Source organism: Anabrus simplex, chromosome 5 (assembly GCF_040414725.1).
Source record: "Anabrus simplex isolate iqAnaSimp1 chromosome 5, ASM4041472v1, whole genome shotgun sequence".
Classification (NCBI taxonomy): domain Eukaryota; kingdom Metazoa; phylum Arthropoda; class Insecta; order Orthoptera; family Tettigoniidae; genus Anabrus; species Anabrus simplex.
Genome location: NC_090269.1, coordinates 42,535,747 through 42,561,492, shown reverse-complemented (window position 1 = coordinate 42,561,492; position 25,746 = coordinate 42,535,747). Strand labels below are relative to the sequence as shown.

The 25,746-nt window shown below is 39.8% G+C and overlaps 1 protein-coding gene across 1 annotated transcript in view; it reads left to right on the top strand.

Moving 5' to 3' along the window:
• Window positions 1–14,516, top strand: part of LOC136874303 (gastrula zinc finger protein XlCGF7.1) — a 47,806-nt gene extending 33,290 nt beyond the window's left edge. Inside the window, exon 5 of the mRNA XM_067147945.2 lies at window positions 12,006–14,516. Coding sequence (XP_067004046.2) covers window positions 12,006–12,612 — 607 coding nt within the window. The 3' untranslated portion in view covers window positions 12,613–14,516. The remainder of the gene's footprint in view (window positions 1–12,005) is intronic.
• The last annotated feature ends 11,230 nt before the right edge of the window (window positions 14,517–25,746 follow it).

Sequence of the window (25,746 nt, the reverse complement as noted above, 5' to 3'; positions counted from 1 at the left end):
CCAAGAAGGTGCATTTACAGTATTCAAATAATGCACTCGGATATCTCACTGGCAAACATAACCTCACGCAATAAAAGAAAGAAAGAAAAGCACGATTCAAAGACGAGGAGAAATCTATGCTTGCTCCCATGTGCAAGTGCTTTACTAATTGGATTACTATACTGTATGCATTTTAGATGCCTTGTATTTACACAGAAAGTACCCGATGCCCTTAAAATCGAACTTTCCTATCACTCTATCCTTGTACGATTTTCCGCCATGGCACTTCTCTCGTACTTCAGAAATGTAAACACTTGCCGCGTCACAAAGTATTCTAAGACCCATTAATACAGGGAATCACCTCAATTCACAGTTTAAACCTTTCAAATGCCATGGGAAATACTATTTCCGAAATGTATCCAACAAGGTCCATTTACAATGTTCAAATAATGCACTGACAAACATAACCTCACGCAACGAAAGGAAAAAAAAAATCGCACAATTCAAAGACGAGGATATATTATGCCGGTTGCCTTGTGCAAATGCATTATTTTTTGGATTTCTTTACTGTTTGCATTTTTATTATAGATGCTTTGTACTGGCATGGAAAGTGCCCCACGCTCTTGAAACATTGTGGCTTATCAAACTTTCCTATGACGAGGGGATAAAGTATCTGGCTTCCATGTGCATTGCAATGCACTACTATGACCCCCATCCCTCACACTTGTACGATTTCCCGGCTGGCAATTTCTCCTTTAAAACTATAGGACCGTTTGGGCTTGCATTAAAATAAAGCAATGCAGTTTCACCGGCAACGACAATATTGTTCGGTGCCTATGAATTTATTATATGACCCACGTTTTTTCGTCAACTGTCGGCATCGCCAGTGTTCACGGATTCTGTTTTCCCGCACACTGCCTGTTGCGTGATATTACAGCATTCCTTAAAAGGTTAAATACAAAAGAATTCCGATTTCATTCAACTTAGCAATTATGAAGTGCACTATAGACCCACCGAAGTGAGTGTAAGTGCGGAAAGCTACCCCTCCACGTTCCGGAACGCGCGTTCTATTATGACGCGGAGCGGATAAATTTTGAGTTGAAATTACTCTGTAACATACTATTGTTTTAAAATGTTAAGGCAGTTCCTTTCGAATTAAAAGTCTGAATTTCGGTAATGGGGCCGACATTGTACTTCGAATTACGAATTATCCGTATTTCGAATTAAACAATTGAAATAATATGCAAAACTGTATCTCATGTTTCCGGGAACGAGAGCTTCTTTGAATTAGGCGGGATTTTGAATGAACCGATTTCGAATTATCGAGGTTCTACTGTACACAAAAGACAAGAAACAAAACAGAAAAGAAAGAAAGACTATGAGAGTAGGATTCAAAGCCTCCTATGCTCAGGACATTATTTTTTAAGTTGTAACATACTCCCATCTTAAGTTATTGTATAATCATTTAAAAATATAATAATTTTTCAATAAAATAATAGTGAGACATTTAGTAAATTACACTATCTCTTCTTTATTTTCTTTCCTCTTTTACAAAATACTCTAATTAATTACAATTCTTTTATTGAGATATTTACAAATAAAGCTTCTTAGGTTCTTTTATTTCCTTGGCGAATCTAGAGCACATAGGTTTCTGTGATAAACATACATCTTTATTCATATTTCAGTCTACATCCTTCCTCTGAATTTCTAGCTAATCAGTTGAGTTTGGGGAACAATAACTATTTCAAATCAAAAGGCTCATTGCACTGGGTACAGTAATGTTCTAGAGTCTGTCTTTTATTTCAATAATCTAACTTTACTGTCACGGCTATGAAATAATTCCTCAACCCGTGCCAAAGTCCATTGTTGACATTTTCCTCTGTCATCATCCATCAATACTAATTCTTCTACTATCAACTCATGGCACTTCCTAGAAGAAAGATAAATATCAAGCTGCCAGAGGTGCTCATTCTTGAATATCTCCTTTAGGGTTTCCTTTACACTCTGAATACCAATATGTTTCTTCTCATGTCCATGTATAATAAGAGATTTAACAATAGAATGAACCACTGGTAGTACCATGGGGTATCTAAAATATTTCACATCCTGTCTTTCACTTTTTAGTGCATAAACATAAAAGCCTTTCTCATCTTTCAATTCAAATATGGTATTCAATTTATTATCCATATCTTCATAAAATGAATCTTTTTGAACATGTTTTATGATTAATTGTTCACCAGAAATAAGTTCATCAGCAGACACCTCCCCCTGCTACCTTGTTTGAAGGATGCCTGTTGGGCTGAGTATCTCAGATGGTAGAGCGCTGGTCTTCTGACCCCAACTTGGGGCTCAGTTAGTGGTATTTGAAGGTGCTCAAGGTAGATTTACTGGCACATTAAAGAACTATTAACTTGAGGTTCCTTCAGGCATGACAACAAAGCCACAGCTGTTCCTTTCTTTCTTTCTTTCTTTCTTTCTTTCTTTCTTTTCACACCTATTTCTACTTCATCTGCAGTAACATTGGTAGTGGTTGAAGTGCACTGGGGTCTCTCCAACAGAGCAGGTCCCTCCTACCACGCAGACTCTAATAGCTCTTTAGCCGTACAACCATATGATGGATGATCAGCTGGGTTTGAATGCTTAATACATAAGTGCCAATTTTCAACATGTCAGATTTCTTAATTCCTTTACCCTATTATTAATAAACACAGACCATTTAGCAGTTGAGTCTTTCACGGCCAGCATTAAAAATCATGTAAGTGGTTTACGGGCTAGTAGACCATGATCCTGACATTTCACCAAAGACTACATTCGGCATTATCAAGGGTTCCGACTGACTTCGATAGCAGCGGAGCTCACAGTGGAATGAAGTGGTGTTGCAATTCCTCCTCATTACAGTAGAACCTCGATAATTCGAAATCGGTTAATTCAAAATCCCGCCTAATTCGAAGAAGCTCTCGTTCCCGGAAACATGAGATACAGTTTTGCATGTTATTTCAGTTGTTTAATTCGAAATACGGATAATTCGTAATTCGAAGTACAATGTCGGCCCCATTACCGAAATTCAGACTTTTAATTCGAAACTGCCTTTACATTTTAAGTATGTTACAGAGTAATTTCAACTCAAAATTTATCTGCTCCACTTCATAATAGAATGCGCGTTCCGGAACGTGGAGTGTTAGCATTCCGCACTTACACTCACTTCGGTGGGTCTACAGTGCGCTTCATGATTGCTAAGTTGAATGAAATCGGAATTCTTTTGTATTCAACCTTTTAAGGAACGCCGTAATATCACGCAACAGGCAGTGTGCGGGTAAACAGAATGCGCGAACACTGGCGATGCCGACAGTTGACGAAAAATGTGGCTCATATAATAAATTCGTAGGCACCGCACAATATTGTCATTGTCGGTAAAACTGCGTTGCTTTATTTTAATGCGAGCCTAAACAATCTTATGGTTTTAAAGGAGAAAATGCCAGCCGGGAAATTGTACAAGGGTGAAGGATGGGGGTCATAGTAGTGCGTTGCAAGGCACATGGGTGCGAGATACTTTATCCCCTCGTCATAGGAAAGTTCGATAAGCCACAATGTTTCAAGAGCGTGGGGCACTTTCCATGCCAGTACAAAGCATCTATAATAAAAATGCAAACAGTACAGAAATCCAAAAAGATAATGCATTTGCACAGGGGAACCGGCATAATTTATTCTCGTCTTTGAATTGTGCAATTTTTTTTTCTTCGTTGTGATGTTTGTCAGTGATTTATCCAAGTGTATTATTCGAACATTGTAAATGCACCTTGTTGGATACATTTCGGAAATAGTTTTTTCCATGGCATTTGGAAGGAAACTGTGAATCGAGGTGGTTGCATGTATTAATGGGTCTTAGAATACTTTGTGACGCGGCATGTGTTTATATTTCTGAAGTACGAGAGAAGTACCATGGCGGAAAATCATACACGGATTGAGTCATAGGAAAGTTCGATTTTAAGGGCATCGGGTACTTTCTGTGTAAATACAAGGCATCTAAAATGCATACAGTATAGTAATCCAATTAATAAAGCACTTGCACATGGGAGCCAGCATAGATTTCTCCTCGTCTTTGAATCGTGCTTTTTTCTTTTTCTTTCTTTTGTTGCGTGAGGTTATGTTTACCAGTGAGATATCCGAGTGTGTTATTTGAATACTGTAAATGCACCTTCTTGGATAGATTTTGGAAATAGTTCTTTTTTCATGGCATTTGAAAGGTATAAACTGTGAATCAAGGTAAACTGCATGCAGTAACGGGCCTTAGAATATTTAGTAACGTGGCAAGTGTTGGCACTTCTGAATTGCGAATTGGCGGTTAATTCGAAATCACGTTAATTCGAAGTCCGATTTTTGAGTCCCAACGACTTCAAATTAATGAGGTTTTACTGTATTTAGTGTAGGCTACAGTGTGCTATTTGCCTATTGGTCCGCCGTGCAGGAGGGGCAGTCGGTGATTGGCTGTTCTACGGCCAGTGATTGAAGCATTAAGGAGCCTTGGCGGAGACAGGCAACTGATTACCCGTCGCTTTTTCTGGTCTGCCATGGCCATTGTGTCCTCCAGGATTTAAGGCTTTCAGGACTGAAAACCAGGCTTTATTTACCCGTTCAGCTTCTTCCTTATAGTTGAAGCTGTTGCTGTGCTTTAGGATTTCAGTGGCTTCCCTTTGTAGCCAGGCTGTGGCCAGGTATACATAGGCACTACAAAACGCAGCATCACCACAAGACTGAAGGAGCATAACAGACGTAGCCGGCTGGGACAAGCTGAAAGATCGTCACTTGCTGAACACTCGCTGCTAGCAGGGCATGACATACAGTACAGTGACACCAAAGTACTGTCAACTACGGCATCTTATCATGCCTGGCTATGGAAGGAAGCCATTGAAACCCTGAAGTACACCAACAGCTTCAACCGTAAGGAGGAATCTGAATGGGTAAACAAAGCCTGGTCTCCAGTCCTCAAAGCCGTAAATCCTGGAAACACATTGGCCGCGGCAGACCAGGAAAAGCAATGGGTGATCAGTTGCCTGTCTCAGCCAAGGCAGGTCAATTTACATCAGGCTCCTTAATGCTTCAAGCATTGACTGAAGAACAGCCAATCAGCGACCGCCCCTCCAGCATGGATGACCAATAGTTAAGCAGCGCACCATAGCCTGCACAATATAATGAGGTGTAATTGCAACAGCACTTCATTCCATTGTGAGATTCGCTGCTATCAAAGTCAGTCAGAACCCTTGATAATGCCGAATGCAGTCTTCGGTGAAACGTCGGGATCATCGCATGTTCCTGGACCACGGACTACAAGCCTGAAAAACACTGACATGAAACCCAGACCATTGGTCTTCCGTTTTGATTCATGATAATACGGTAATGGAATCTATCTGCAAACAGGACCGAACACCTTTAATTTTAAGAGCTTTAAGCTCAGTCAGGTGTAATCTAGCACCAATAAGAACAGCTAATATTGTTTGCTGCGGAACAGTTTATTGCTTTAATGGGGCAACTCTAAACTTTGCTTCTAATAACTGTACTAAAATACTACTTTTAGATTCACATTTGAGAAAAAGAGCTGCTACACACGCAAGTATGCTGTCATCACAAAATAAACGCAAACAGACCATCGTAACTTCTATTCCTACAAATCTGTACAATACTATTTGTGATATATAAGATAAATCCTTCATCCATTTAAAGAGTTTGCTTGGATTTCATCACCTAGTTCTTCATCCCAGTCTGTTTTATCCGTCCTAGTTGAATGTAGAAGAATTTTGGGGTTAAAAACACTGGACAATTAAATCTCAGTGGATCATAATGATTAGCCTTCTGAAAAACCTGTGATGGTAAACTTCCACCTGTGCAGATTAAACATTCCCAGTTTCATTGCATTAGTAGCTTCCTCAATGAATAATATGCTCACTTTCATTTCTCATACTAGAAATGCAATTGTCCATGTAGAAACTGTCCTTCAGTTTCTGTAACAACAAGATGTGTACTATCTGTTACAGGGATCTCTCTGTTTAAATGGTGATTAATGACAGGCCAAGCAGAAATGAATTGCTGGTAACGCCGAAAAAATTCTCTATTATGTTGAAAGATTTGCACATTTCTCTCAGAAACTTACCTTAAAATACGAAGAAATTCCCTTTCCTTCTCCTTCAAACTGATAGCAAAAATGTTCCTCTAATGTCCACAATAACACCTATGGGATCTAAACAAAACTTGTGTAAGATGGAAGGACTGTCCTCATATGGAGTGTACAGGAATGGGGGTTAACAGGCCTTCAGGTGGTAGATAGGGGACCCTAAAATTCAGTAGGGCTGGTTGAAATACCCAATACAACCCATGGACCAACAGGCAGCTCAGTTTCTGGGAGCTTTAAAATACTGGGACACCCTCTCTCCAGGGGTCACAAATATGGAGGGCCCAAGCCCAGGGTATGGATGAAGACCCCAATGGCATCGGTCGCGGAGAAGGTGGACTTCGGTACGGCAGTGGTGGCGGAAGAGGGATATTTGTAGCGTTTGCAGCTACAGAAGGTATCTGTACTCCAGTAGAGAGGCCTAGACCTGGCAGTAGGTATAAAATGCCTTTAGGATTGGCGACCCCATCATATATGATATGGTACTTGTGAATCAACCTCGGAGAATGTTAGGGCATCCCCTGCTTAAAGCGACGTACAGTTCTCAGGGTACTGGGGGAAGTGTAAGAAATGGGCAACTAGTAACCAACATTAAGATGATCCTGACAGGAAAGGCGGAGGAAGTAGTAGATTTCATGGAGAAGGAGAAGGTGGAAATGATGCAGCTGAGTGAAGTGAAATGGAAAGGTAATGGAAGGAAGAATTTGAGGAAAGGATACACATTATACTGGAGTGGTGGCCAGGAGGCAATAAATGGAGTTGAACTAATCATTTTGAAGCAATTGGAGGAGTATGTTGTAGTGGTAGAATGTGTGAGTGACAGAATAACGAAGATTAGACTGAAGATGAAGAATGAAGTGATGGACTTCATACAAGTGTATGCACCACAGATGGAAAACAGGGAAGAAGATATTGGAGGATTCTTAGAGAAAGTAGAAAGAGAAATTTCAGGTGTGGAAGTGGTTATTTTGGAAGATCAGAATGCACAGGTTGGAAACGAGAGACAAGGAAAGGAAGACGTCATTGGACCATATGGAAAAGGGGAAAAGAATTGTGAAGGAGAGAAACTAGTGGACTTCTGTGAAGGGAATGGAGTTATAGTGGGAAATACATGGTTTTGAAAGAAAAACAGCAGGAAAATTACAAGATATGGGTGGGGTGACAGAACAAAATCAGTAATTGTTACTCATTGTTGGAAAGGACAAATTGCAGGAAGTTGATGAATGTGTCAGCTTCACCAAGAGAAGCATTTGATGGGGACCATAGAGTTGTGGTGGCAAAATTACAGTTGGGAAAAATGGGAAAACTAAAAGAGATAAGAGAAAGCCAAATAAAAGTATGGAAATTGAAAGGCAAAAATGTACAGGAAGATTTTCAGGAGAGATGGAAGCAACAAGTCTCAGTTACAGAAGTGAAAAATGTAGAAGAGGAGTGGTCCAATTTTAATAAGGCATTTGTTAGTGCAGCAAAGAGTGCTTGTGACAGGCCCTCTACAAGAATGAAAGAAAAGGAGACACCGTGGTGCAACGAGGAACTGAGGAAAGTGGTGAAAGAAACGAAGACAGCCTGGCGAGAATGGAACCGAGATCAAACAGAAGAAAGAAAGAAAAGGAAGTATCTCAACAGCAAACGGAGATGTAGGAAGGTGGTAGGAGAAGAAAAGGAGAAGAGTTGGGAAGAATTTACACAAAAAGTGGAAGTGGATGTAAGTGGCAGTAAAAGGATGATGTATTGACTTACAAGAAGTCAGAGGACAGAAAGTGTTACCACAAAACTAGTGAAAAAGGAAAATGGGGAATTGTTAACACACCTAGAAAAGACAAGGAGAAAATGGAAGGAGTATTTTGATAAGCTATTGAATGTGAACAACTGTACAGGGGAGATAGAAGCAATACAGTGCTAGGTCTCGACCATAGAGGATGATATAACAATGCTGAAGGTGGCGTTAGCAGTACAAAAGAAGAAGATGGGAAAAGTAACAGGGATGGATGAAATCAGTATGGAAATGATAAAGGCTGCTGGACCTGTTGGTATGCAATGGTTGTACCAACTACTAAAGTGTATGTGGAAACACAGATGTGTACCAGAAGACTGCAAAAAAGGATAGTTATACCAGAGTTTAAGAAAGCAGACAAGAAAGTTTGTGGTAACTATAGAAGAATCACATGTATATTGCAGGTAGTTAAAATACTGGAAAGGATATTAGAAGGGAGAATGAGAAGAAAGATTGAAGGGGAGTTACAAGAGGATCAATACCGCTTCAGGAGTGGAAGATCTACTGTGGACCCAATCTTTAGCATGAAACAGCTGATGGAAAAGAACTGGGAATATGGAAAGGATCTAGTCATGACTTTTCATAGATATAGAAAAGGCATATGATAGCGTCCCCAGAGAGAAGGTTTGGGAAACCATGGTTAAAAAGAGACTCGGAAGAGAGATGTTGAAATGGTGCAAGCAATGTACAACAACTATGATAGCAGAGTACTGACCCCAGTTGGAAAGACGAATGGTTTAGGAATAAGACTGGACTAAGACAGGGGAGTGTGTTGTCACCTCTTTTGTTTATTATGGTCATGGACGAAATTGTAAAGGAAACAAAGGAAGCCTCTGGAGATAAAGAGATGAAGGTACTGCTATTTGCAAATGATGATGTGATCTGGGGAAAGAACAGCAAAGAAAATTGAGAAGTATGACATTAAAATCAGTACAGAGAAAAGGAAGACTATGGTGATGTCAAGAGGAAGGAAAGGGCACTGTGAAAATTAGAAGTCAGAGTCTTGAAATTGTGGACAGCTTTAAGTACCTAGGAAGTGAATCAATGCAAAACGCTAGGGTAGACATGGTGATTAGCAGGATGGTATGGCAAGGTAATGCATTCTACCAAAGTGTGAGAAAACTTGTTTGGTGCAAAGAAGTACCAAAGAAAAGTAAAAAGATAATGTACAAAATATACTATGTACCCATACTGACTTATGCAGCTGAGACTTTGGACTTTGACTAGCAGGCAAGAAAGTAGAATTCAAGCCAGTGAGATGAAATTCCTAAGAAGTATGGCAGAAAAGACAGAGTGAGAAATGAAGATGTTAGAAAGGAAGTTGGGATAGGAAAACTAAATGAGAGAGTTGAAAAGAATGAACTAAGGTGGTTTGGACATGTAAAGAGAATGGAGGAGAACAGAATTCCAAGACAGATGCTGGATTCAAAGTGCAAGGGTAAGAGAGCAGGAGGAAGGTGTAGAACAAGGTTGATTGAATCAGTGAAGAAGACAAAATTTAGACTGGGACAAGATCGTGGAAGAGGAATGGTGGAAAGAAAGAGGCAAATGGAGAAGTACCACGTGGAAGAGGAATGGTGGAAAGAAAGAGGCAAGTGGAGAAGTACCACAAGTACCCCGACCCGGCAGGAGCTAGATAGGGGGAAATGATGATGGTGATGAGTAATGGAAAATGAATAATAAAACTGTATACTCTAAATACAAATAAACATCAGTGAGATATAAATATCAATGGCTATTAAATTCCAAGTAATATCCAGAGAATTTAGCCAGTTCACTGCCCCTTTACTTGTTGCATGAAGCTCTTTTATTCTCCCTGGAAGTTTTCAAGCGTGCATGCCACCAGAACATGGTGGACTGTCTGCAATGCATCAGCACAGTCGCACTGTGGGCTGGAAATTTTTCCCTACTTCTGGAGCAAGAAGTAACATCTTCTTAGGCTGGTCTGGTCTCTGTTCATTAAAGAAATCCTTCTTGATGAGTTGGAGCTGGCATGTTTTCTACAAGGGTCAGAGGTCAACCCTGGCTGGTCAGGGTTTTATTTAGCCCACCATTTTTTCCAGACTTCATTCATGTTGCATTGAGACTCAACCAATTATCTAGTTGCCATGAGGGATGATGAGATTTTGGTCTCCCAGTGCATTTGGACCATTCCTTCTTCAATGCAATTAGGCTTCAAAGGTGAGGAAGATGGATGTTTGTTACTACTGGCAACCATTTATGTAGCATAGGTTTGACAGTGCCACATACTGCCCTCGTAATATTATTCAGCTGGCATCAACTTTTCCTGAGTGTGCATTGTTGATTCATACAGGACTGCAATATTCTGGAATTGGGTATAATAAGTCAAGACCTGTTGTTCAGAGGACAGTAGCATCCGAACTTGTACCATTGAGCTTGTTAAGAATGTTGTTACATGTTCTAACTTTTGCTCCAATCCAAGACTTTCAGAAATATCGCTAATTCTTGGCCGTAGAACCCAGTCCTGTCATGGTCACCATATTATATACAATAAGTTTCATTGTATCCTTTATAAATAATAAATCCTTTGCAGATGACATGTGTGATATTATTTGTGGAAGAGATAGGGAATCAGTGGTACAAAATGTTATTGCATCCGTAAAACATACCAACTGATTTTTCACTTCCAGTTTTCTTATGGTCAATCCTCACAGAACTAATGTGTTGAACTTTGATTTTAAAAGGGTTTGCAATTATTATATAAGTATTTGTCAGCATGTGAGGATTGTGCCCTGAATGTTTGACCATATCTTATTGTTACATTGCTATATACATAGGGTTCCAGTAAAATGTATACACTTTAATAATTCATAGGAGATATCCAATATATATTTAAAAAGTGGGAATGATAAACGACAGCAATATGTACAGTAGTACAGTAATGCAGAAATCCTTAGTTGGCACCAGTTTGGTTTTCTGCCCACTTAATTCTGATGTTCGCTGCTAAGGAGCAGCTCATAAATGCAGTGGAACCCTCTCTCTCTCTTTCTGGTTATGTATAACCCTTTCAGACCTGAAAAGAACTGGCGGTGTGAATTTTTGTTTGTACATCAAAAACTTACTAAAATGCTCTCAGATACACGTTTTTACAGTTTATTTAACAAAATGAGAACTTTCAGCTAAAAAACAGAACCCACACAATTGTGCATATCAGGACTTGATTCACTACTTACAAAAAAATAAGAGAATTCAGCTCAGTACATGTGAATATACACATGTACATGATCAAATGCTCTATTTTACAGTGTGGAACAATGTATTTTAAACAAATAAAATCTTATACATTACATTTCTCATGTAGAGTACGAGTTCTGCCTTCACAGTCTTTTGGTGGCAGCACCCAGCACTCTTGCATGCATTGCCTGCAGGGAAACCTAGCCCGCATACTTGTGCGTATCAACATTCAAAACCTCATGGTATCATGTACGATGTTGTAAGTTCACAATTTACGTTCGCTAAATAATTTACACACTTCATTGATTATATTCTGATATTCAGTAGAGCTTCTTGATTAATATGAATGCAATAAATAAATAAATAAATAAATAAATACTTATTTTTGGCATTACTGCTTCACGCCATCTTCCCGATGAACTGTATTTTCAAACTCTTCTTCCTGGCCCCTGGTGGTCAAGCGCTAAATAAAAACAACTGCAGTACATGCTATGTGTCCCGTACAAGCACTGCAGTTTGGTCTAGTGCCAAGAAAACATCAAGTAAGGTCGGAGATAAACAAAATACGAACCCGCACAATTGTGCATACATGGTCTGAAAGGGGTATAATTACCATCCCTCGATATAGAGTTTGCGTCAGGATGGATATCCGGCCATAAAGCAGGGCCAAATCCACTTGTGTGACACTGTTCGCACGTGGGACCCCACAGATGTGGTAAAAGCAGTAGAAGAAGATCTATATATTAATTATATGTTTGATGTATTCTGAAAATACTAAACTGTTTGTATAAAACCACCAGTTTTTATATTTTGAAACACCACTATTTGGTGATTTATTACAGCTAAATCATATTGCCTTTCTATCATAATAATTAATAATATGTTCTTTTCTAGGCATGGTGGAGTATTTCCTGAAGCAGGTGAACCCTTAAATAACAAGGTTTCTAACTCTAGACGCCGTAATGCAGGTAAAAAGAACCGATGTCCAATATGTCACAAAACATTTTCTCGACGAGATACCTTGAAAATACATAAGGCAACACACGGGGAAGATAGGCCGTTTGTATGTAACGTGTGCAAGAAAGATTTCAAACGTCGTGATATTCTGAAAAATCACGAAGTCGTGCATAGTGGGGTACGTCCATTCCAGTGTAAAAAATGTGATATGTCATTTTCTCGTTCTTCATATTTGAGCCGACATCAAATGGACAAGCATACGTTTTACAGACCTTATGTTTGTTCTGTGTGTCGGAAGGCTTTTAGGCGCCGGGCTCATCTCGATGAACATATGATAACACACACTAGAGATGTCATATTTTCTTGCCCGGAGTGTGGTAAATGCTTTCAACATCGTTGCAATCTAGTGATACATATGAAGGATCACACTGGACAGGATCTCCTTTATTGTAACGACTGTGATAAGACTTTCAAGCGTCGTCGTGATCTTCAATTGCACACAATGAAACACACGCGTTCCATTCCATCTACTAGTACCTCATGATTAATTTAAAAATTGTTGAAGTATGTGTCAGAGGAGGACAATGCCATTTTCGTAGCCAATATTCTTGAAATTTGGCAAAATATGCGCCATTGAATAACAAATCAGTAATTGTGACCTAAACTGTTCTTCCAGTAGAAGCTCTAATATTCTTTACTTTATGAAAGGAATAGTTCAGGAATGGCCATTTATGTTTTATTTTCAAACTGTAACACAGGGTTTATACAATATCTAATACAAACTAATGTATTCCTTTAATGCAATTATATATATTTTTTGCAGCGTTCAGTACTTTCCAATTTATTTACAGAACCCGTTTAATTGTTTGCGACCTTCCTCAGCTACAAATACACAAAATTCATATAAAATTTGGAAAATTTATATAAATGTAAAATACATTCTAAAGGTGTCATTTTGTATAATATAAATTCTAGGAAATCCATCCTAAACTTAACTATTTCACTCTTAAAAATATATGGCTGACTTGTGCATTTAAACCTATTGTAGTATTTAAAATCTTTTCTTTTTTTTTGTAATGTTTCTTTGCTTTTATTCATTATAACACTGTTAGACTGGAATGTGTTGTACAAAAAATTGTTGTCTAAATCTCATTAAAAATTAATTTTCAATTTAAAATAACCTTTGTTGACATCCAGGTAAATCTTAGGTGTTAATGGATTATCGGCCTCTCTCTTGATATAAAAAAATAGCATGTGTAAATTTAAAAACGAAAATCCACAGCCTGTTTTCTAGTCATTGACCAGGTCAGGAATGGGATGAATGAAGCCCCATGTAGCGGAGTGGATAGGAATTCTGTCGGCTGCCAAAGCCTGTTGCACTCCTCTGGGGTAATGATTAATGACTGACAGATGAAATGATCATAATGCTTGTTTTAAGGGGCCTAACATCTAGCTTATCGGCCCCGACAGATGAAATGATATTGGAGAGTGTTGCTGGAATCAATGATGACAGGGAAAACCGGAGTACTCGAAGAAAGAACCTGTCCCACCTCTACTTTATCCAGCACAAATCTCACATGGAGTGACCGGGATTTGAACCACGGAACCCAGCAGTGAGAAGCCGGCGCGCTGCCACGGAGGCTGCAGCAGATGTGAACTAATTCCAGTTCAATCACTATTCAAAAATCTGTTATCTAAGCACTACTTGGTGTAACTTGATCTGTTAATGGAACATAGTCGTTAAAATAATTTTTGTGACTCCAGAAAGATGTCTAACAAGAAATAAATTGTGTAAATGAAAAGATAAATATTATCAAAAAGGCTACGGTGATGGTGTTGCTCCTTGTTAACCATCTACTCCCATGCAATGAAAATGCGCAGTCCGTCTGGGTGTTAGAAGGTTGACCGACTGTTAATTGAGGGGAAGTGTCATGTGAGGAAGGAATGAAGTAGGAGTGGTGCTCTGTTGAATATTATAACACTTAGTAGTTATTTGTTTATTAAGTATGTTCACTAGTTCTTCAAACAGGATACTGGTTCGTTCGGGAAGTTCATTGAAATTACTACTGGGGTTATTTCTTTGATTTGAAATATATTAATGTTTTGTATATATTCAGTAAATTACCACTTTATGCTTTGATGAATTACTAAATCTTAATTGATGGAAGTGCAACCAGGATTCGAACCAATCATATGTTTTTTCATGACTGAAAATCTGTTGTATTTTCTTGTTTATATACTCTTGATTAAGAATGTGAAAATTCCTTCTTTTTTGGCCTATCCAGCTGGAGTTACAATATGTGCCTTTGAGTTTATAAATATATACATTTTGAATGTATGTTATTGTTAATAGTGTGCATGTTGAAAAATATTTTAGAATATTTCTTTTGAAAACTATGTTAAAATTTTGTTTTTTTAAATATTTGTAACTTGGAAAATTGCATTATTGTTGGAAGTAATTATAAAATATTACTTGTTTTCTTTTGAATCATTGACTAATTTAGCGAATGATTTATTTATTTATTTAGTATATTTTGAAAAAAATTCTGCTGTAGCGATTGTTAAAGGCAATGTTGTAAAGGTTATTCATTTATTCTTTTTGTAATTGCAAGTGGATAAAGGTATTTTTAAATCTCTGTGAATTAAACTATAAAAGCAGCCTTTTTTTATGGACACTTGGGTGTTGAGAGTCCTATCTTATTGTATTTGAAATTAGAGTTGGTTTCCTGAAAATAATATTTGTAAAATGGTTGTTGTTGTTGGTAATATTTAGATCTAAATAATCAAGGGGTCTTTTAATCTCACATTCCAAAATGAATTTAATATTCAGACGGTCTAAAGAGTTTAAGTGTTGAAATAAATTGCCACCATTAGTGGATCTATTATAGTGAAAAATATCAATATATCTTGTCCTGCAGGTAATGTCTTTATGTTTATAAATTATTTTGGGTTTTAAGGGATTATTTACCTTTCTCTCTTAATATAAGTCAATATGTGTGAAGTAAGTCAATTTTGTATCAACTTATTCAAGAATCGGTTACTCAAGATCATCTAAGTAAATTTCTGCCATAACACCTGAAGCAAGCGAGCCCATTGGTAAATTGTTTAATTAGTAAATGATATTGTTGCAAAACATATTTCAGTAAATAAAAATATTATTTGTTCTACTTTACAAACTTTGCTTTATTTATTTAGAATATTATTATTTAATTGAAAAATTGCTTTTAATGGAATATGTGAATACATATTTGTTATGTTGTAAAAATGAATTGAATAGTTAGGTTGTAATTTTATGCTCTTTGGTCTATTACAAAAATCTGCAGAATACTTGACTTAAGTTTTGTTTGTGAAAATAATGTTAAAAATATATTTGAATGAACTGAGAAATTTTGTAGTTATAACTCTTTCTGAAATTGATGAGGGGTTTAGTGGGTGTATTTTAAATAGGTCCCTGGCTGTAGGTAATTTAGGCTGGAGTTTTCTTGGTAATGGTAGTGTTCTTTTATTCATTATAATGGTGATACACTAGAATATGTACTGAGTGTGTAGCTGCGTGGTTTGAGTCATGTAGCTGTCAGTGAGTTTGAACCCGGCTATTCACTGACCTGAATATTGCTTTTCTGTTCCTTTACATTTTTACACAAGGCAAATGCCAGGCCCGTACCTTAAATAAGGCTGCAATCTCTTCCTTCCCGCACCTAAACCTTTCCCTCCTATTGTCGCCATAAGACGTAGCTGTGTCAGTGCAACACAAAGCAATTTGTAGAATATGTTGAACCAAAAATATTGTGTAAAACTTATTAAAAACTTTTTGTCAACCTAAAATAACATTTGTAGAAATCCAGGGAGTTCTTGGGTTTTAAGTGATTATTTACCTTTCTCTCTTAATATAAGTCAATATGTGTGAAGTAAGTCAATTTTGTATCAACTTATTCAAGAATCGGTTACTGGTATCAAATCACTTAAAACTGCCACACGCTGGAGTGTATTACCAACAGTCAATAGCCGTACCTAAACTACACCAAATAAATATATCTATTAATCCCATCATCATTTCAGAAATTGTCCTAACTACAAAGATGTTCATCTTAAGGAGTATATTGTTACTTCACATCAGTAGGTTTAAGTACCCTACACGTGACCCATGGGTGCTACCAAGACAGAAACAAATTCTGGCAGCTGGACTTATCTTCTGAAAGCACTCCAAGCAATGACAACACAGTATCAAGTAAATAGCTCTTTTCAGATCTGTCCTACAAGAAACATTTGACCTTCATTCAATGCCTTCCAGTTTAACATAGAAAGCATCAGCAGAGGGCAATGTGATTATTTGTTGAAAGTTCTACTGGAAAACAACATTGATATAGTAGCAATACCGAAAATGCAAACAACGAATGAGGCTACTGTGTAGCAATACGATTTTTCAGATGTTGCTGTTTTTACTATTTACAAATCTACAATCGTACCATGGCCCAGGACTGTTCTTCCAATTGCTCAACATACTGCAGTTTAATTAGACGACTTCAACACCATCGTGTACTATGGAAGTACTCAAGTAACAACAAATGTGGAATGGACTGAATTAAACTATCTTAATCTGATTTTTTACTCTAAAGATCGGGGTGTTTTTCAGTCAGTTGCATGGAACCAAGGCTCTAATCCTGGTTTGTCTGTTGTTACCAGCAATGAGAGTGGATATGCCTTATATAATAATCGAAAAGTAATAGTCATCATCGACCCATAATATTGGAATTGATATCAAAGTTGCTATTTTACGGTCAATATCACATGCTGCCCCCGTGGCTGAGACGGCAGGGCACCGGCCACTCACTGCTGTATACCATAGTTCAAATCAGGGTCACTCCATGTGAGATTTGTGTTGGACAAAGTGGAGGCAGACAGTTTTTTCTCCGGGTACTCCAGTTTTCCCTGTCACCTTTAATTCCAGCAAAACTCTCCAATTTCATTTCATTAATCATTACCCCAGAGGAGTCCGACAGGCTTCGGCAGCCGGCACATTTCATATCTTCACTGCTAGATGTGGCTTCATTCATTCCATTCCTAACCTGATCAAATTACTGGAAACAGGCTGTGGATTTTCATTTTTTACCACATGTTCGATAGAACTTCAAGAAAGAAAATTGTGCTAAGTTCTCCGCTGACCCGAACAAATGAATACGATGAATTTATCCTAAGCATAGCAGTTACAAACGTTTTGTAGTTGCAGATAAAATGGTGTCTAAGAAGAATAGGCCTATGCCCAAAGGCCAAATGGAATGCTCAGGGTGATTCACTCTATAATGAATACGTACAGAGTGGAGATCCAGATATTGCCGATGAACTGCTGTCTAATATGGATGCTACACGGAGGGAATGATGGATTGAAGTGTTAGAGAATATCGACTTAACGCATTCAACCAGAAGGACATGGGAACTCTTCCAAAAACTTGCAGAAAGCACATCTTTGGTAAAAACAACAAATTGAGGTTACGCCGGAAGGAATAGCATTTCATGTTACAGCGACTCCCAAGGTATTGCCAGATAATAAACATACCAGTCTACCACCTACCTATTCTGGATGGGTCGGAACTGGCTAAAAACTGCCAGGAGCTGAATCCGGGTCTCTTAGACTAGAGAACAAAGAGTGAAAGGCATGTCCCCAAAGCAGAGAGACAATAACGAAGAGCTGAGGTCAATTTAAATTAATGAGGTATATTAACATAAACATGGATAGAAAAGGTTTGATTATGGGCATAGAACAAATAAATGGATAATACACGAAGTCAAATACATACATGGTTTGTAGAGATACTCCAGTCACAATGAAATCGCTTGACATTAATCTGAATCTTATAGAATCGTACATCGTCGCAACAGAGGTATCATGAACTGAGATATAATTATTCTTATTTATTACCAGACAGTAGGAATAAAAATGCGATCCAAAGTATTTCTTTCTTAAGGACCATTTGGAATCCTGAGGTGAAAGTGACAGCTTTCACACATCACGGCTCCCCAGACGAAGTCAAGGCTTTATAGGATGTACGCGATGACCATCGGCGGACATGTAAGTTTCGGAGCAGTCATAATATCGAAGGTGCTTTAAGATCATTCCCTCGACAAAAGACTGATTTACAAAGGAACTAAACGATCCAGCGTCTAGTAGGGCGTATACCGAGCGTGAACCAGAAAGATCTTTGGCGCAGTGTGAGGCTGAAGGAAGTCCACAAATTTAAAGAGTTTTTGGGCACCAACGTCGGGCCGTTAATTTGGTGCAAAGTCTGTTTGCCTGTTTCTTTTTTAAACAATATTTGTTCGTGGCGTCGACCTCTGAGGATCTTTTGCCACTACTTTCACCATATGATAGGGAACTGCGTATAAGTGTAGTTGCGGAAGTGTAGAGTGTTGAATGTGACGAAAGGAACATTAAGGACGACACAAACACCCAGGCCTCTGGGATATTAATCATTACACCAGGAATCGAACCCGGGGCCGCCGGTTGACAGTTACAACAGTGGCGGTGGGTTCACAGGAGCACATGAACACCCAGTTTTAATACATATTTCCGCATTCATGGATAATTTAAAACTTTCCTTTTTTTCGACCTGATTTCAACAATCGATCGAAAGCATTCGACTTATATCGAAGCTCCGTTACACCGACAGTTGTTCGTTTTGACTGAAAGTGCAGCGAGCACACTGGATAATGCGCTATTGGGTGCTGAAGACTATACGCATTCGCAAAGCAGATGACGTCATGGTTTTCTGCACTGATATTCCCGGCAAGGTACGCGCCTTGTCGTCTAGAGCCACCCTCAACCCAGTGGCAGTATTGCAGTTGACCACAAGGGTCCGCCACCTCCCCCATTACGGTTAGCCACAGCCTCCCAGTAGCTACCATTGCATTACATTACCGGCAGATTTTGCTAATACCCTAGACATTTTCTAGCTCGTTGTGAACAGGTGTGTGTAATCGCGGGAAGAAGTTTGCTTTACCTTGTGACTGGAAAATCTTTTCAAGTGAAGCTAATTTAAGTGTTGTGTTTTGCTTCTGTGTTTGTACGGTTTGTGACCGTGGTATTCTTTGTGTAAGAGGAAATGAATTCGGTTCAGGTAATTTTAACCAATGAAATATTAACCTATCAGGATAAGTTAGAAATTAAAAGGCTTGGACCGGACAGACCGGATTTGATTATGGAAAAATTTACAAAAACTGACAAACGCGAGTATATAGGCGTAAATTTAAGAGAGAAGTGTACGAAACGCGCAAGTGGCTCTGTGGACATAGATCTAGGAATGCGCTTTTTTGTTTGCCCTGTTTATTGTTCAGCAAAAAAAGAAGTGTATGGAATTCAGCTGGGTGCACAGACCTTGCTCATTTGAGTGGAAAAATAAATAAACATTAAAATTCTCATGCACACAAAAACGCGAGTTCCGGTATTGAATTCTCTATGCTAGGCCGTGTCAATATCACCACGCAACTGGATTTCCGCTTACCGTGAATCGATTAAGAAACATAATGAGCAAGTCGATGCAAATAGGTATATACTATCTAGATTAATCGACTGTGTTAAGTTTTGTGGAGCTTTCGAACTGTCACTGCGTGGCCACGACGAAAGCGAAAATTCTGATAATCCTGGGATTTTCAGGGGACTAGTAAACTTTGTAAGCTCTATTGACAATGCAATGAAAGAGCATTTAGAAAGTGCTACCGTTTTTAAAGGTACTTCTCACACTATTCAAAATGAACTTCTTGATTGCATGTTGAGCGTGTGCAGAGATGAAATACACTGACTGACAGAGCAAATGCAACACCAAGAAGGAGTGGTCAGAACTTTATGCCAATTGCAGGGTAGACTGACGTCACTGAGGTATGCTCATGATGTGAAATGCGCCGCTGTGCTGCACACGTAGCGAACGATAAATGGGACACGGCGTTGGCGAATGGCCCACTTCGTACCGTGATTTCTCAGCCGACAGTCATTGTAGAACGTGTTGTCATGTGCCACAGGACACGTGTATAGCTAAGAATGCCAGGCCGCCGTTAACGGAGGCATTTCCAGCAGACAGACGACTTTACGAGGGGTATGGTGATCGGGCTGAGAAGGACAGGTTGGTCGCTTCGTCAAATCGCAGCCGATACCCATAGGGATGTGTCCACGGTGCAGCGCCTGTGGCGAAGATGGTTGGCGCAGGGACATGTGGCACGTGCGAGGGGTCCAGGCGCAGCCCGAGTGACGTCAGCACGCGAGGATCGGCGCATCCGCCGCCAAGCGGTGGCAGCCCCGCACGCCACGTCAACCGCCATTCTTCAGCATGTGCAAGACACCCTGGCTGTTCCAATATCGACCAGAACAATTTCCCGTCGATTGGTTGAAGGAGGCCTGCACTCCCGGCGTCCGCTCAGAAGACTACCATTGACTCCACAGCATAGACGTGCACGCCTGGCATGGTGCCGGGCTAGAGCGACTTGGATGAGGGAATGGCGGAACGTCGTGTTCTCCGATGAGTCACGCTTCTGTTCTGTCAGTGATAGTCACCGCAGACGAGTGTGGCGTCGGCGTGGAGAAAGGTCAAATCGGGCAGTAACTGTGGAGCGCCCTACCGCTAGACAACGCGGCATCATGGTTTGGGGCGCTATTGCGTATGATTCCACGTCACCTCTAGTGCGTATTCAAGGCACGTTAAATGCCCACCGCTACGTGCAGCATGTGCTGCGGCCGGTGGCACTCCCGTACCTTCAGGGGCTGCCCAATGCTCTGTTTCAGCAGGAAAATGCCCGCCCACACATTGATCGCATCTCCCAACAGGCTCTACGAGGTGTACAGACGCTTCCGTGGCCAGCGTACTCTCCGGATCTCTCACCAATCGAACACGTGTGGGATCTCATTGGACGCCGTTTGCAAACTCTGCCCCAGCCTCGTACGGACGACCAACTGTGGCAAATGGTTGACAGAGAATGGAGAACCATCCCTCAGGACACCATCCGCACTCTTATTGACTCTGTACCTCGACGCGTTTCTGCGTGCATCGCCGCTCGCGGTGGTCCTACATCCTACTGAGTCGATGCCGTGCGCATTGTGTAACCTGCATATCGGTTTGAAATAAACATCAATTATTCGTCCGTGCCGTCTCTGTTTTTTCCCCAACTTTCATCCCTTTCGAACCACTCCTTCTTGGTGTTGCATTTGCTCTGTCTGTCAGTGTATCTAATGAGATTCATGCCGCTCAATATTTGGCAGTTATGGCTAATGAAACGACAGATGTTTCTACATTGCAACAAATGGTAATTGTTTATAGATATGAAGTTGGAGGGGTTCCGGTTGAAGGGTACTGGGGTTTTGTCAACCCGAAAGCTCAAGACGCGAAGTCTATTTTTGGAATTGTTCATACAGAACGCCAAGTGGGGAGTCACAGACAGAAGGTTATTGGACAATGCTACGACGGAGCGGCAGTATTAAGTGGGGATAGAAACGGGGTGCGGGCCAGAATAAGGGAGATTTACCCTCAAGCGTATTACATCCATTGTTATGCTCATCAGTTCAATTTAATTTTACGGAAAGCGGCATCTATAAATAGTTCGTGTAGGATCTGTTTTTCCAACTTAAAGGCCTTTCCAGCATTCTTTTCTCGATCAGCGCAGAGAACGAAAGTTTTGGATTCGCTGGTAGAGAAGAGGCTTCCGAAGACTATAACCACCAGATGGAATTTCTCAGCTCGTTTACTCCAAATCGTATATGAGAACACGGACCATTTAATAGAATATCTCGAAGAAATTCGAAATTCATCTCATATTGACGATGTTTCGAGGCGGGAGAGCTCCGGGCTTCTGTACAGTCTGAGAGATACGGAATTTATGTTTTGGCTACAATTCTTTCACCGTTTGATGCCACATGCAGACATTATTTTCAAATTACTACAGCTTAGAAATATCGATGCAGTTAAATTGAAAGAAAATATTTCAGAATTCCGAAGGCATGTTGAGAGAGTCAGGGACTGCACCACGGACTTGGACGCTGATATATACTCCAATGATCAACTCGCTCAAAAGAGGCGAAAAAACTCAGATCGTTCAGTAGCTGCTAAAGAAGTATGTGATGTAATAACTGTTCACATGAAAGAACGATTTTCATTCCGTTCTCACTTACTGGCTTCTAGTCTGGTTGATGTGCGTGCGTTTGGGCCTATTCAGACTCTTTTCCAGAAAGAGAACTAAATACAGTGGCGCATATGTATCCCTGCCTAAATAAGACACAGCTGAAGACTGAACTAGAAGTATTGTATATGAGAAATGACTTTCAGAAAGCTGATGGGGCCATCTCCATGTTGCAGTTTCTGCTTGACAATGAACTAGATAGGGACACATTTCCACAAGTATGCGAGTTACTCCGAATTGTTGTCACAACCCCAATGACGACAGCGGAGCCCGATATGTGTTTTTCTGCTTTGAAACGAATTAAAACGTTTCTGAGGAACACCATGACTGGAGAACGACTGTCAGCGCTGGCTATGCTTGCTATTGAGAAGAGATTTGTCAACAACATCAGTGACTTCAATCGTAAAGTGATTGAGAAATTTGTGCGATTGAAGGACAGAAGGACTGCTTTCCTGTACAAATAATCATCATTTACGTGAGTTGCTAATCTAAATTCTATCATTTAAATAAGCATGATCTAGTGTTGTTGGTTGTACTGCATGCTATAAATTCTTTAGAGTAGTGGCTATAATTTGCAAAATGAGAATAATGTCCATGTGATACAGTAGAACCCTTACTAACCGAGATAATGTGGAGACTATTGGGGTCAATTCGGAAATATTTATTTTTAAAAAATTGCCGGTAAATGCGGTACACATTCCTTCTATGCTTCTCGTCATATCCAGGTGAACTTCGTGCTGTTTAAAAACCAGGAATAGTGCTCGTATCCTTCAGTGTTCGCAGTGCAGTAAAGCTATTATGAAATTTACTATTGTTCTACACTAATACAGCCGGCCCGCGGTGTAGGGGTAGCGTGCCTGCCTCTTACCCGGAGGCCCCGGGTTCGATTCCCGGCCAGATCAGTGATTTTAACCTGGATCTGAGGGCTGGTTCGACGTCCACTCAGCCTACGTGATTACAATTGAGAAGCTATCTGACGGTGAGATGGCGGTCAAAAAAGCCAAGAATAACGGCCGAGAGGATTCGTCGTGCTAACCACACGACACCTCGTAATCTGCAGACCGCCGGGCTGAGCAGCAGTCGCTTGGTAGGCCATGGGGTTTAGTTTGGTTCTACAATAACACCCAGGTGAACTTCGTGCTGTTTAAAAACCAAGAATAGTGCTCGCATCCTTCAATATTCGCAGTGTAGTAAAGTTATTGTGAATTTTACTTTTGTTCTACACTAACAAATTAGTTTCGTACAAAATTTATCCTCGGTTACAGGGGTTCTACCAAATTATTTGTGAAGAAGGAACCGTACAAGGATCTGTTAGTGAAATGATTTATGTACCTATGTTACTTTTTTGCTGATTTGAGACATGAACAAAAATGTTGTTGTGAACCCCCTAAAATTTTTGTCGCGAGCCGCCACTGAGTTACAATGTCTAAAAACATGTCCATCGTTCCTACAATTCCAACACTTGACCGAATTCGCCATGTTACGACGAGATACATTCTGATTTAGAACGGCACCGGCTTCGCGATCAGAGGAACGAGGTGATTCAAAGCGATCAACAGACCTATCAGCATATTGCACACGGGTAGGTGACCTAGCGAAGGAGACGGATTTCGACACGGTACGGCAAGCGGTGTCAGAAAAAGAGCAATCGGCAGGAGGAGGAGGAGGTTGATATAGATTGTTCAGGTGAAGTGTCGACTAGAATTCACAACCAAGACTGATTATGTCTTCCACGCAATTTACCTCAGACTTATTTATGAACAATTTGTATCGTGGGGCTAAGTTACGGTAGAAAGATTTCCTCATCCTGAACGCTAACATAAAGCCGATTGAATAGGTTTAGAATACCAGTAGCGTGTCCGGCTTCATGGCTAAATGGTTAGTGTGCTGGCCTTTGGTCACAGGGGTCCCGGGTCCGATTCCCGGCAGGGTCGGGAATTGTTAACCATAATTGGTTAATTTCGCTGGCACGGGGGCTGGGTGTATGTGTCGTCTTCATCATCATTTCATCCTCATCACGACGCGCAGGTCGCCTACAGGAGTCAAATAAAAAGACCTGCGCCTGGCGAGCCGAACATGTCCTCGGACACTCCCATCACTAAAAGCAATACGCCATTTCATTTTTGTTCAAAATATAATTTCAGAGATAATTAATGTGCACAGTTGTGTACATCGGGACTCGGGCATCATTAAACATCATATGAAACTTACACAGCGTTAGTCAAATGAGTCAAATATTAGCTAGCTCTTGAACATAACTACAATGAACATTAGACAGAAAATAGGAAACAATGTTTGAACACACATTTAAGTAAAAATCAAATTTTACGTACAGTGATGTCTATTGTTTGTATGTTAAACATATTCTTCGGTCCTTTGAAGCAACGAACTTGTCAATTACAGCTCTATCGTCGTAAAAGAGAATTATATTCTTGAAGCCGTTGAATTCTCCAGGGATATGCCTGCCAGCACAGTCAGCCTCCCCTGGGATGTTGAATTCTTTAAGAATGTTTTATTCAGCTTGAAGCAAGAAAAGCTTCTTTCTGCTGAGGAGGTGGTAGACTGTATGGTAATCATTAAATAAAATAAGTCATATGCTTCTTTGAACACGTCTTTTAGTTCATTTCCATTGTGTGACGGACATATTTCCTCCGAACTGGTGTTTTTGTAGCTAGGATCAGAATATATCTGTACAATTGGAACAATATCTATTGAAGTTCATTTTTTGAACCTGTGTATGTGTGTGTAAATACCGTGGGGCAGGAGATTATTATCTAGAGCATTTAGAAGGATTTTTAAAATTCATGAAACTGAGAGTTACTTCTTCAGCAAATAAAGCGCAGCTTCTGCATATCTTGACATTTTATATCACTTTCTGCGGTGACCAAGTCCGATATCTCAAAATAAAAGCACTTGATACGTATAAAAAAATATTTTTTAAACTCAAATATTTTTAGTTCAATTTTGGTTTTCTTCTCAGTTCGATGAAAGTATGTTTTAAAGGTTTCTTCATTCATTTTACCTAGAAACACTGGTATCAATTGCCGTGTGGTGCTTCTTACCGAGAAGCAGAATTAAACAGACTTCATTTGGAGGATGCTAAGTAATATGTTAGCAAGCTTATACATATTGAAAACAGCTGATAAAAATGTAAATTAGAGGCTACGTCGATTATTAAATACCGTAACCTTTCTGACTAACGAATGGTTTTTCGTCTGACTGAGGATTGTACACAAGTCTTTCAAAAATAAATTTCAGTCTCTCCCACTCCCCGACAACCATGTTTAGAAGTGTCCCGTATGACAACCAACGTGTACACACGCAAGCTGGTATTCGCTTCGCAATTACATAATCAGCAACGAAAGTTCTTTTGACTGATGAATGAAAAATGACCACCAAGACTCAACGGAAAGAAAGAAAAAAAGGACACATCCCTGTGACAATAAAGTTCGACGAATAGTCCTGTACTATCAACATAGATGAACCATGCAGCACAGTGGCCTTACTGTCCTTCGAAATAGTC